This window comes from Rhinoraja longicauda, chromosome 10 (assembly GCF_053455715.1).
Source record: "Rhinoraja longicauda isolate Sanriku21f chromosome 10, sRhiLon1.1, whole genome shotgun sequence".
Lineage (NCBI taxonomy): Eukaryota > Metazoa > Chordata > Chondrichthyes > Rajiformes > Arhynchobatidae > Rhinoraja > Rhinoraja longicauda.
Genome location: NC_135962.1, coordinates 1,799,623 through 1,812,470, shown reverse-complemented (window position 1 = coordinate 1,812,470; position 12,848 = coordinate 1,799,623). Strand labels below are relative to the sequence as shown.

At 48.0% G+C, this 12,848-nt stretch overlaps 1 protein-coding gene across 5 annotated transcripts in view; it reads right to left on the bottom strand.

Moving 5' to 3' along the window:
• Window positions 1–12,848, bottom strand: part of LOC144597118 (ena/VASP-like protein) — a 177,427-nt gene that overhangs the window by 33,526 nt on the left and 131,053 nt on the right. For all 5 annotated transcript variants that reach the window (XM_078406020.1, XM_078406021.1, XM_078406018.1 and 2 more), the window contains 3 exons: window positions 11,357–11,595; window positions 6,350–6,483; window positions 971–1,034 (listed from right to left, as the gene is read on the bottom strand). In XM_078406020.1, coding sequence (XP_078262146.1) covers window positions 971–1,034; window positions 6,350–6,483; window positions 11,357–11,595 — 437 coding nt within the window. The remainder of the gene's footprint in view (window positions 1–970; window positions 1,035–6,349; window positions 6,484–11,356; window positions 11,596–12,848) is intronic.

Here is a 12,848-nt window from a genome sequence, read left to right as displayed (position 1 = left end):
TCATGTACAGGCAGATGAGATCAGTTTCACTTAGTTTCCTGTACGGCACAGACATTGTGGGCCGAAGGGCCCGTTCCTGTGCTGTACTGACCCATATTCCATGCCTTCATATTTGCAGCATTCACTGACTCAAATATAATTAACTATGACAGGCACAACATGCTCCTCACAGCTCTACAGACAGGTTCAATCCTGACCTCAGCCACTGTCTGTGAGGAGTTTGCACGTTCTCTTCACGCCCATGTGTGGATCTTCTCTGAGTATTCGGTCACTCCCCCCCCCCCCCCCCCCCCATCAATTGACACGTGGGTTAATTGGCCGTTGTAAACTGCCCTCGAGCGCAGGTGAAAGGTAGAATCTGGGTGCAAGTTGATGGCAATGTGGAGAGCATTTTACAAAATGGGGATTACTGTAGGATGCAGACTGGAGGATCTGAGCTACAGGGAGTGGTCGGGCAGGCTAGGACTTTATTCCTTGGAGCGCAAGAGGATGAGGGGTGATCTTATATTACTGTGTACAATCATGAGAGGAACAGACCAGGTGGATGCACAGAGTTTTTTGTCCAGAGTAGGGGAGATTGAGAAGCAGAGGGCACGGGTTTAAGATGAGGGGGGAATGATTTAACAGGGACCTGAGGGGTAACGTTTTCACATAAAGGGTGGTGGGTGTATGGAACGAGGTGGTTGAGGCAGGGACTATTGCAATGTCTAAGAAACATTTAGACAGGTACATGGATAGGACAGGTTCAGAGGGATATTGGGCAAGTGCAGGCGAGTGTGAGGAGGGTAGATGGGGCATGTTGGCCGGTGTGGGCGAGTTGGGCCGAAGGGCCTGCTTTCATGCTGTCCCACTCTCTCTGAGCATGAATGGGTGGTTGGTGGATGGAGAGGACTAGTGCAAAGGGTATGAGAGTTGGACTCGGTGTGACCAGGCTGTGAAAACAAACGATCTTACAAAACTGATTACACACATTCTGGCTTTCCTCTTCTTTTTTGTTGTCACTTGGTTTATCTGTTTGTTGGGCAGCTTTCCTCCTGAACAAAAGAGAGAAAAAATCACAATTTAGTCCTTGTGCGGCGGTTATAATAATGAATCTTGCTGAATCATGCACTGTCGTGCTTCTTACGAGACATTTCCCACTGCTCAAGCATGACTGTGCGAGGAATGGAAATGCCCTCCGCCCATCCCTATGGACAATATCTACACACCTGTTGTGTTCTCTTAGCAAACATGACTCAGCGCTGGCAAGAACAGCGGGCAGATCGTTCTGAATCACCACCCCCTTTCAGTATTTTTTGCAAATCTCTCTCCTGCCTAAGTGTTCCCCCACTCTTAGAATCAGTTTATTTTAGTTTAGTTTAGAGATACAGCGTGGAAACAGGCCCTACTGCCCACCGGGTCCGCGCCGACCAGCGATCCACGCACATTAACACTATCATACACCCACTAGGGACAATTTTTACTTTTACCAAGCCAATTAACCTACGTCTTTGGTGTGTGGGAGGAAACCGAAGATCTCGGAGAAAACCCACGCAGGTCACGGGGAGAACGTACAAACTCTGTATAGACAGCACCCGTAGTCGGGATGGAACCCGGGTCTCCGGCGCTGCATTCACTGTAAGGCAGCAACTCTACCGCTGCGCCACCGTGACCGCCCTAAATGAGCCCTTATCAGTTCTAATGAGGGCTCACTAACCCGACACACCGACATTTTCTCTTTCCATACATCTGGCCTGGCCTACTGAGTATTTCCAACAGTTTTCTGTTCTTTATTTGTTTTAGATTTCCAGTATCTGTAGCTTTAAAAAAACGTTCACTCTTAAGATTTTTAGTTTAGGTTACTTTACAGATACAGCGTGGAAACAGGCCCTTCGGCCCACCGAGACGCACCAACCAGCAATCCCCACACACTAACACTAGCATACACACACTGGGGACAATTTACATTTACACCAAACCAATTAACCTATAAACCTGTACGTCTTTGGAGTGTGGGGGGAAACTGAAGATCTCGGAGAAAACCCAAGCAAGTCACGGCGAGAACGTACAAACTCCGTACAGACAGTTGGCTGAGGAGACCAAGTCATTGGATATTTTTTAAGGCAGAGATTGACAGATTCTTGATCAGTGCGGGTGTCAGGGGTTATGGGGAGAAGGCAGGAGAATGGGGTTAGGAGGGAGAGATAGATCAGCCATGATTGAACGGCAGAGCAGATTTGATGGGCCGAATGGCCTAATTCTGCTCTTATCACATGAACTATCTCACTTTCTCATCCAATCTCTACACAGTTGGGGCAATTTACTGCAAGTTTTCTTTAAGTTGGAGGAGAACTGCAAGGAGCCAGAAGGATGAGAGGGGATCTTACAGAAACGTACAAAATTATAAAAGGACTGGACAAGCTAGATGCAGGAAAAATGTTTCCAATGTTGGGGGAGTCCAGAACCAGGGGCCACAGTCTAAGAATAAAGTGGAGGCCATTTAAAACTGAGATGAGAAAAAAACATTTTCACCCAGAAAGTTGTGAATCTGTGGAATTCTCTGCCAGTGTAGTGCAAGAGTCTGAAAAAAATAATGGATAGAAATGAAGTTTTTGGAGAGGGGCGGGGGGGGGGGGGGGGGGACGGGGGGGGACGAGAGAAACCCTTCGGAGTTGCAAGGAATGCTGAAAGCAACAGTCGGTGCTGGTTGTGTAGGCAGTGCCCAGAATCAGGTTCACAAGCACACAAATTACTGTCTGCCATGATGCAATTAGCTGTGTGTCTAGCACTAACAACATGTCAAGTGCACAACGTTACACAACTAATTTGAGGAAGGACGTCCTTGCTATTGAGGCAGTGCAGCGTAGGTTCACCAGGTTAATCCCTGGGATGGCGGGACTGCCATATGAGGAAAGATTGGAAAGGCTTGTATTCACTGGAGTTTAGAAGGATGAGAGGGGATCTTATAGAGATGTATAAAATTATAAAAGGACTGGACAAGCTAGATGCAGGGCAAATGTTCCCAATGTTGGGGGAGTCCAGAACCAGGGGCCCCTGTCCAAGAACAAGAACAGTCCAAGAACAAAGGGGAGGCCATTTAAAATTGAGGTGAGAAGAAACTTTTTCACCCAGATAGTTGTGAATTTGTGGAATTCTCTGCCACAGAAGGCAGTGAAGGCCAAATCACTGGATGAATTTAAGAGAGAGTTAGATAGAGCTCTAAGGGCCAGCGGAATCAAGGAATATGGGGAGAAGGCAGGCACGGGTTACTGATTGTGGATGATCAGCCATGATCGCAATGAATGGCGGTGCTGGCTCGTAGGGCCGAATGGCCTCCTCCTGCACCTATTTTCCATGTCTATGTCTCACTGTCTTTCTCAGCCATTTTCATTTGAAATGGTGAGACGGTCCACCACTGGTTTTCCTGCACCCTTTGATTCCAGAGTGTCGCAGTGTTATCCGTTTTTGCCGTTACAGACTGCCCCTCATACTGGACAGGCACCTCGAGTTTTACACGGGGGCTACGTTCCTCAAAAGCTGCGCCCATCTCAAAAACACGTAAACTAAACATTGACGTGGGCGTAAATCTGACCTCATCGTTTCAAAACTCCGAGCATGTAAATTAGGCTTTAGTTTTAAATTTAAAAACACGTTATTCTAAAAACGCATAATTCAAACAGGTGTATGAGGCAAGGTGCCTGCAGTTTACTGGTGTCCTGTACATCTTGGATGTGAATATTCCGCGACTCTCCTTGATATTGGATCCCAATGATTTACTCAACATGCACAACTTGCATGATGGAAGTGAAACAGATGATATTTCACTGCCGTATAGGCGTGGGCTAGAGTTTACAGGGGAGGTGCAGATGGAAGTGAAACAGATGATATTTCACTGCCGTATAGGCGTGGGCTAGAGTTTACAGGGGAGGTGCAGATGGAAGTGAAACAGATGATATTTCACTGCCGTATAGGCGTGGGCTAGAGTTTACAGGGGAGGTGCAGATGCTGGTTTTTATTCACAAAATGCTGGAGTAACTCAGCAGGTCAGGCAGCATCTCGGGAGAGAAGGAATGGGTGACGTTTCAGGTCGAGACCCTTCTTCAGACTGATGTCAGGGTGGCGGGACAAAGGAAGGATATAGATGGAGACAGGAAGACAGTGGGAGATCTGGGAAGGGGGAGGGGAAGAGAGGGACAGAGGAACTCTCTAAAGTTGGAGAAGTCGATGTTCATACTACTGGGCTGCAAGCTGCCCAGGCGAAATATGAGGTGCTGTTCCTCCAATTTCCGGTGGGCCTCATTATGACATTGGAGGAGGCCCGTGACAGAAAGGTCAGACTGGGAGTGGGAGGGGGAGTTGAAGTGCTCAGCCACCAGGAGATCTGGTTGGTTAATGCGGACTGAGCGAAGGTGTTGAGCGAAACGATCGCCGAGCCTGCGTTTGGTTTTGCCGATGTAAAGAAGTTGACATCTAGAGCAGCGGATGCAATAGATGAGGTTGGAGGAGGTGCAGGTGAACCTCTGTCTCACCTGGAAAGACTGGTTTATACCAAAGAAAGACAAAAAGCCAGAGTAACTTAGCGGGTCGGGCAGAGTCTCTGGAGGAAAGGAGCGGCTGATGTTTGGGGTCGGGACTCTTCACCAGACTGAAACCCGAGGTGGTGGAATGTGAAAATACCCTGGAGGCGGGAAACGGCCAGAATAAATCAGGGCTGGCACCAGATGAGCTCAGGAAGGGTGGAGCACATAATGGCCCCTTGATGGCTGGGGAAGGTGAGATAACAAGAGGTATACAAGTGTGCTATCAGTGGAACTGGTGAGACAACTTGGATGGTGGAGGGCAATGCAGGAGTTACTTGAGATTAGAGAAATCAACCACTGGGTTGTAATCAGCCCAACAAATATATTTTTAGTTTAGTTTAGAGATACAGCGCGGAAACAGGCCCATCGGCCCACCGGGTCCGCGCCGACCAGCGATCCCCGCACATTAACACTATCCTACATCCACTAGGGACAATTTCTTTTACATTTACCAAGCCAATTAACCTACAAACCTGTATGTCTTTGGAGTGCGGGAGGAAACTGGAGATCTCGGAGAAAACCCACGCAGGTCACGGGGAGAACGTACAAACTCCGTACAGACAGCACCCGTAATCGGGATGGAACCCGTGTCTCCGGCGCTGCAGTCGCTGTAAGGCAGCAACTCTACCGCTGCGCCACCGTGACCGCCCGTGAGTGGGAAGGAATTGCAGATGCTGGTTCAAGCTGAAGAAAGACACAAAAAGCTGGAGGAATCCAGCGGGTCAGACGGCATCTCTAGATAGGTGATGTTGTGAGTCTGAAGAAGGGTCTCGACCCGGATCGTCACCCATTCCTTTTCTCCAGAGATGCTGCCAGTCCCGCTGAGTTACTACAGAATTTTGGGTCTATCAAGAGGTGTATGATAGACACAAAATACTGGAGTAACTCAGTGGGACAGGCAGCATCTCTGGAGAGAAGGAATGGGTGACATTTCGGGTCGAGACCCTTCTTCAGACTCAAGAAATGAATCGAAGAAAATAAATGAATTGCAAAAAATTACTATCTTTGGTTTAAACCAGCATCTGCAGTTCTTTCATACACAAGTAGAAACATAGAATCATAGAAAATAGGTGCAGGAGGAGGCCATTTTGCCCTTCGAGCCAGCACTGCCACTCATTGTGATCGTGGCTGATCATCCACAATCAGTAACCCGTGCCTGCCTTCTCCCCACATCCCTTGATTCCACTAACCCCTAGAGCTCTATCTAACTCTCTTTAAAAATTCATCCAGTGAATTGACCTCCACTGCCTTGTGTGGCAGAGAATCCCACACATTCACAACTCTCTGGGTGAAAAAGTTTTTTCTCACCTCAGTTTTAAATGGCCTCCCCTTTATTCTTAGACTGTGGCCCCTGGTTCTGGACTCCCCCAACATTGGGAAAAAAAAATCTGCATCTAGCTTGTCCAGTCCTTTTATAATTTTATACGTCTCTATAAGATCCCCTCTCATCCTTCTAAATTCCAGTGCATACAAGCCCAGTCTTTCCAATCTTTCCTCATGTGACAGTCCCGCCATCCCGGGGATTAACCTGGTGAACCTACAATGCGCTGCCTCAATAGCAAGGATGTCCTTCCTCAAATTAGGAGACCAAAACTGCACACAGGTGCGGTCTTACCAGGGCCCTGTACAACTGCAGAAGGACCTCTTTACTCCTATACTGAAATCAAAGAGGACTTTATTCTTAGACTGAGGCCCCAGGTTGTGGAATACAGAACATGAGGTGCTGTTGTTCCAGGTTGTGTCTCAGGCCCAGTGGATTAGGGTCTGCTGCCCGTGGGTGAAGCACCTACCGTCTGGCCAGCAGTTTGTTCATCTCATCCATCAGGCCCCCCCCTCCTCCTGACGACGCTCCTCCACAGCTGTTCCGATTGGCCTCACTTTTAGAAACTCCCCCCGGACTCGAACTTCCAGAACCTTCTTCAGGCTGCAATGGTGTTTCAGAAAGCAGAACGAGGGGTGACATTTTGAGACAATCCACACTTCCTACATATTATTAACATCAATTCTTAGTTTAGTTTAGAGATACAGCGCGGAAACAGGCCCTTCGGCCCACCGGGTCCGCACCGACCAGCGATCCCCGCACACTAACACCCACTAAGGACAATTTTTACATTTACCAAGCCAATTAACCTACAAACCTGTACGTCTTTGGAGTGTGGGAGGAAACCGAAGATCTCGGAGAAAACCCACGCAGGTCACGGGGAGAACGTACAAACTCCCTACAGACAGCACCCGTAGTCAGGATGGAACCCGGGTCTCCGGCGCTGCATTCGCTGTAAGGCAGCAACTCTACCGCTGCGCCACCGTGACCGCCGTAACACCTCCGTGATACAATTCCGACAATTTCCACACTTGAGTACAAAACTGAGGACAGCAGTTTAGAAATTCAGGTTCGTCCGACAGGGGCGTGGATGGGCGATGCAGCTGGGCGCCAATGATCATTTGCAGGGAAACAGCAAACTGTACAATTTCTACAGCTATGAACTTCACCAAAAGCAATCCTTATACTGATATACTGATAAAGATTCGGCTTGTGATTAAAAAAAACAGCTCAGTTTTCCGACCGAGTAAAGATGTTAATACAGTGTCGTACAGCGTGGAAACAGGCCCTTTCGACCCACCGTGTCCGCGCCGACCAGCGATCCCCGCACATTAACACTATCCTACACCCACTAGGGACAATTTTTACATTTACCAAGCTAATTAACCTACAAACCTTTACGTCTTTGGAGTGTGGGAGGAAACCGAAGATCTCGGAGAAAACCCACGCAGGTCACGGGAAGAACGTACAAACTCCGTACAGACGGCACTCGTAGTCAGGGTGGAACCCGGATCTCCGGCGCTGCATTCGCTGTAAGGCAGCAACTCTACCGCTGCGCCACCGCCCTCTGGCAGCTCGTTCCACACACTCACTACTCTTTGTACAAAGAGGTTACCCCCGGATTCCTATTAAATCTTCCCCCCCCCCACCTTAAACCTATGCCCTCTGGTTCTTGATTCCCTTACCTTTGATAATCCAGTCTTTCTTCTACCTCTGTAACTTTATCATACTGTATCGGCATTGTTTTACGCAGGGGTTTAGTAAGGACGAGGAATTAAAAATTCTTTGAGCTTGCTGCTCTTATTATGTTCCTGTGGGCAATTAAAGAATGCAGCAATCCTCCTGGCCTCATCTCAATAAAACAATGTTGGACAGTGATATTCAGTCACAGGGTAGGAAGGAACTGCAGATGCTGGTTTAAACCGAAGGTAGGGAGAGAAAGCTGGAGTAACTCAGCGGGTCAGGCAGCATCTCTGGAGAGAAGGAATGGGTGACGTTTCGGGTCAAGACCCTTCTTCAGACTTCAATAATAATGAGCAGGAACCACAAGGGACAAGCTTTCTGTGGATACAGTCGAGAGTTGCAAGATCAACAACAGCTTTTTGGCCAATTACCAACCTCATTGGCATGAGAGAGAACTCTTTTCCTGAATAGGTTTAGATAGGATGGACAGTCAGAACTTTTTAACCAGGGTGGAGATGTCGAACACTAGAGGGCATCGCTATCAGGTGAGAGGGGGAGAGTTTAATGGAGACTAGACCAAGTGGACCCATTGGGCCCAAACCTCCCCTGCATTGGTGCAGCATCCTCTCCTTCCCCCCCTCCCCACTCCCCCCTTCCCCCCTCCACTCCATCCCCCTCAACCCCCCTAATCCTCCCTCCCTCCCCCCCTCCCTCCACCTCCGACTCCATCCCCCTCAACCCCCCCTAATCCCCCCTCCCTCCCTAGGAGATAGATTTAAACTTTAAAATGTGAATAACTTTAAAAATATAACGCCGATTTCAATGAAACTTCTTCCATTAGCACCAATGGGATGACGGTGAGTAAGGTGGGCCTGAAACTGTTGCGCTATCGTGTACCGTTTTGGCTGTAGTTCCGAAACTAACAAACAAACAAACGAAAGTTTTAGTATATAGATGCGCGGGGCAAGTGTTTTTTACACAGAGGGGGGTGGGGGCCTGGAACGCACTGCCAGGGGAGGTGGTGGAGGCAGATACCATAGTGGTGTTTCAGAGGCTTTTAGATAAGCACATGGAATTGCAGGGAATAGAGGGATATGGATTATGATGGTGACGCAGCGGTAGAGTTGCTGCCTCACGGCGCCAGAGACCCGGGTTCCATCCTGACTATGGGCGCTGTCTGTGCAGAGTTGGCACGTTCTCCCCGTGACCTGCGTGGGTTTTCTCCGGGTGCTCCCGTTTCCAAGGACGTGCGGGTCTGTAGGTTAATTGGCTTCTGTAAATTGCTCCTAATGTGTTGTCTAGTGCTAGTGTACGGGTGATCACTGCTCGGCTCAGACTCGGCGGGCCAAAGGCCTCTTTCCACTGTATCTCAAACCTGAAACTGTCAACTAATATTAACGTCTCTGGCGAGGAAGTTCATATCCAGCCAGGGTTGATCAGGTGTGGTCATTTTTTGTTGTTGTTTACTTTAGAGATACAGCGCGGGTCCGCGCCGCCCAGCGATCCCCGCACATTAACACTATCCTACACCCACTAGGGACAATTGTTACATTTACCAAGCCAATTAACCTACAAACCTGCACGTCTTTGGAGTGTGGGAGGAAACTGAAGATCTGGGAGAAAACTCACGCAGGTCACGGGGAGAACGTACAAACTCCGTACAGACGGCGCCCGTAGTCGGGATGGAACCCGGGTCTCCGGCACTGCATTCGCTGTAAGGCAGCAACTCTACCGCTGCACCACCGTGACTGTAATGCACTGTAATGCAGTGATGAACCTTTATACACTCTGTCCAATGGTTAGTTCCATTAAATTCAGTGGGAAGAAATGCTGCTTGAAATGAATAGATCGCTGATGTCATGCCCAAGTTGCCCAAGTTGCCTTCATATGTAAGATTAATTTTAGCTCCTCGATTTCCCTTTATATATTTAGCCACGTTGGTCATCATTCAGATATACTACCCTGTAGTGAAAATTTCAGCCTGCTGCTGTTACAGAGAACTGTGATCCTACATTACCAAGTATTAATAGCTGTTGTACTCACTTCCATGATTGACTTTCCGAGTTTTATTTTAGTTTAAGTTTTACTGTAGAGATACAGCATGGAAACATGCCCTTCGGCCCAGAGCCAACCGTTGATCACCTGTTTACACTAAGTTCTATGTTACCCCACTTTCGCATCCACTCCCTGCACATTAGTGGCAATTTACAGAGGGCCGATTAACCAACAAACTAGTACATCTTTACAATGGGGGACGAAACCAGAGTAATTGGAAAAAAAGGGCCTGTTTCACGTTGTATGACTCTTAAGGGTCCTGACCCGAAACGTCACCTGTCCATGTTCTCCCGAGTTACTGCCTCAGTTACTCCAGCACGTTGTGTCATTTTTTGGAAGGCATTTAGAAATAGACAATGGACAATAGACAATAGGTACAGGAGTAGGCCATTCACCGTGATCATGGCTGATCATGCACAATCAGTACCCCGTTCCTGCCTTCTCCCCATATCCCTTGACTCCGCTATCATTAAGAGCTCTATCTAACTCTTGAAATGTAGTCAATTATTGTTTAAACTAAAACAAATTTGCATTCAAGAGATATCCACATATCGTGAAACTAGTATCTGCAGATCCTGGTATCCATGGGTTATTCTAATGATGAACACAAAAAGCTGGAGTAACTCTGTGGGTCAGACAGCATCTCGGGAGAACACAGATAGATGACGTTTCGGGTCGAGACTGAAGTCTGAAGAAGGGTCTCGACCCGAAACGTCACCTATTCCTTTTCTCCAGAGATGCTGTCTGGCCCGCTGAGTTACTCCAGCATTTTGTGTTTATCTTCGGTTTAAACCAGCATCTGCAGTTCCTTCCTACACACCTTTGTAAGCAATTTTGGTCCCCATATCTGAGGAAGGATGTGCTGGCTCTGGAGAGGGTCCAGAGGAGGTTTACAAGAATGATGTCAGGAATGAGTGGGTTAACATATGATGAGCGTTTGTCAGCACTGGGCCTGTACTCGCTGGAGGTTAGAAGAATGAGGGGGACCTCATTGAAACATACTGAATAGTGAAAGGCTTGGACAGAGTGGATGTGGAGAGGATGTTTCCACTAGTGGGAGAGTCTAGGACTAGAGATCACAGCCCCAGAATTAAAGGACGTTCTTTTAGAAATGAGATGAGGAGGAATTTCTTTAGTTAGAGGGTGGTGAATCTGTGGAATTCTTTGCCATAGAAGGCTGTGGAGACCGTCAATGGGTATTTTTAAGGCGGAGATAGATAGATTCTTGATTAGTACAGGTGTCAGAGGTTATGGGGAGAAGGCAGGAGAATGGGGTTTGGAGGGAGAGATAGATCAGCCACGATTGAATGGCGGAGTAGACTTTAGTTTAGAGGTACAGCGCGGAAACAGGCCTCTCGGCCCACCGGGTCGGCGCCGACCAGCGATCCCCGCACACTAACACTACCCTACACCCACTGGGGACAATGTTTACATTTACCAAGCCAATTAACCTACAAACCTGCACGTCTTTGGAGTGTGGGAGGAAACCGAAGATCTCGGAGAAACCCTTCACGGGGAGAACGTACAAACTCTGTACAGACAGCGCCCGTAGTCGGGATGGAACCCGGGTCTCCGGCGCTGCATTCGCGGTAAGGCAGCAACTCTACCGCTGTGCCACCGTGACCGCCCTACTTGATGGGCCGAATGGCCTAATTCTGCTCCTACGACCTTATGACATGGATTTTTCGAGTCGTTTTTCACGGAGCACAGGTGGTGGTGATGAAAGCAAGGCTCCTACCCGGCTGGTCCTCCTCAGTTTGGCTCCTGCCAGGGCAGCGGCAAGCCCCGATGTCGGGTGCCCCTCGTCACCCCTGACTCCAACGCTTCCCCCAGCCGGCAGTGGAGGAGGGGGAGGAGGGCCACTGCCAGAGACTGGTGCTAGCCCCAGCAGAGGTGGAGGTGGTGCAGGGCCCCCAGCAGGGGGCGGTGGCGAGCAGGTCACCTGTGCTTGGGGCCCTCCTGGGCCAACAGGACCAGCTGGAATAAAAATAAAAAGACATTTAGTCAGGGGTTCATCCATCCCAAGAATCTCACTTCCATGCAACATGGCCCAAACCTTCTCACACGCAAAAAATAAATGACAAATATTACATCAAGTTTTATTCATTGTTAATGCTTCAATGCTGCTAAAATTTAATCTTCACTTCTCTGGTTAGTTATCCGATATGTTCAATATTATTGATTAAAATAATAGTAATAAGGTTAATTCCATTAATGTATTGCACGACTTATTTTTGACAAAGGTGGTTAGTATCTGTACCTTCCCTTCTAACGAGCGCTATTTTAAAGGACTAACATGATCGATGTTGAAAATATTCATTAACGTGCTTTATTTTGTCACCTAAACATTTGAATCTTTCTTCTCTACCTACATTCAAATAAAGCATCAAAAGTAGCAAAAAAAAATAGCATAGGAAAAACTGCAGAAGCTGGTCTAAATCAAAGGGGGACACAAAATGTTGGAGTAATTCAGCGGGTCAGGCAGCATCTCGGGAGAGAAGGAATGGGTCTGATGAAGGGTCTCGACCCGAAATGTCACCCATTCATTCTCTCCAGAGATGCTGCCTGACCCGCTGAGTTACTCCAGCACTTTGTGACTTTTTTGATGAACCAGCATCTGCAGTTCCTTGTTTCTATAAGGCTGGACGAACCTGCCAATGCTTGGTAATTGCTAAACAACCCTGTTTGGTAGTTATTGTAACAGATATTACAATAACGTGATCAGAATCCAGATTCCAGATTTTTGTCAGATACACGAAAAGGGAGAGAACACACAGTGTGCTGGCTAAAAGATATCTTAACTGTAAAATCTTTCATTTAAATTCATTTCCCTCCTGGGAGAAATAAAGTTCTATTGTATCGTATCGTAAATAATATCAAACTGAACAAAGTACAAACCAGTCCTTTAAAATCTTACACAAGTCAGTAAACATCTAAAAACTAAAAGATGCCACATTCAAGCGCAGCAATAGGCAGAAAGTCAAAGGAGATGCCATCAGCACATGCCAGAGCACGGAGGCCTGATGCCAGTGTACCACTTACCCAACCGGGGTACAGAGGCTGAGGTGATAGATGTCGGAGGAAGAGGGGTCTTCTTGGGCATTGGTGCCCGAGAGAAGGCAGCGTGAAATGGTGGAGATGTAACACAGAGCGGGGCGGCCTTGTGAAGCTGCTGAGGTGGGAATGATGATAACGCAAACAACTGGCGGTGAGCAGAGGGACAGCATGGA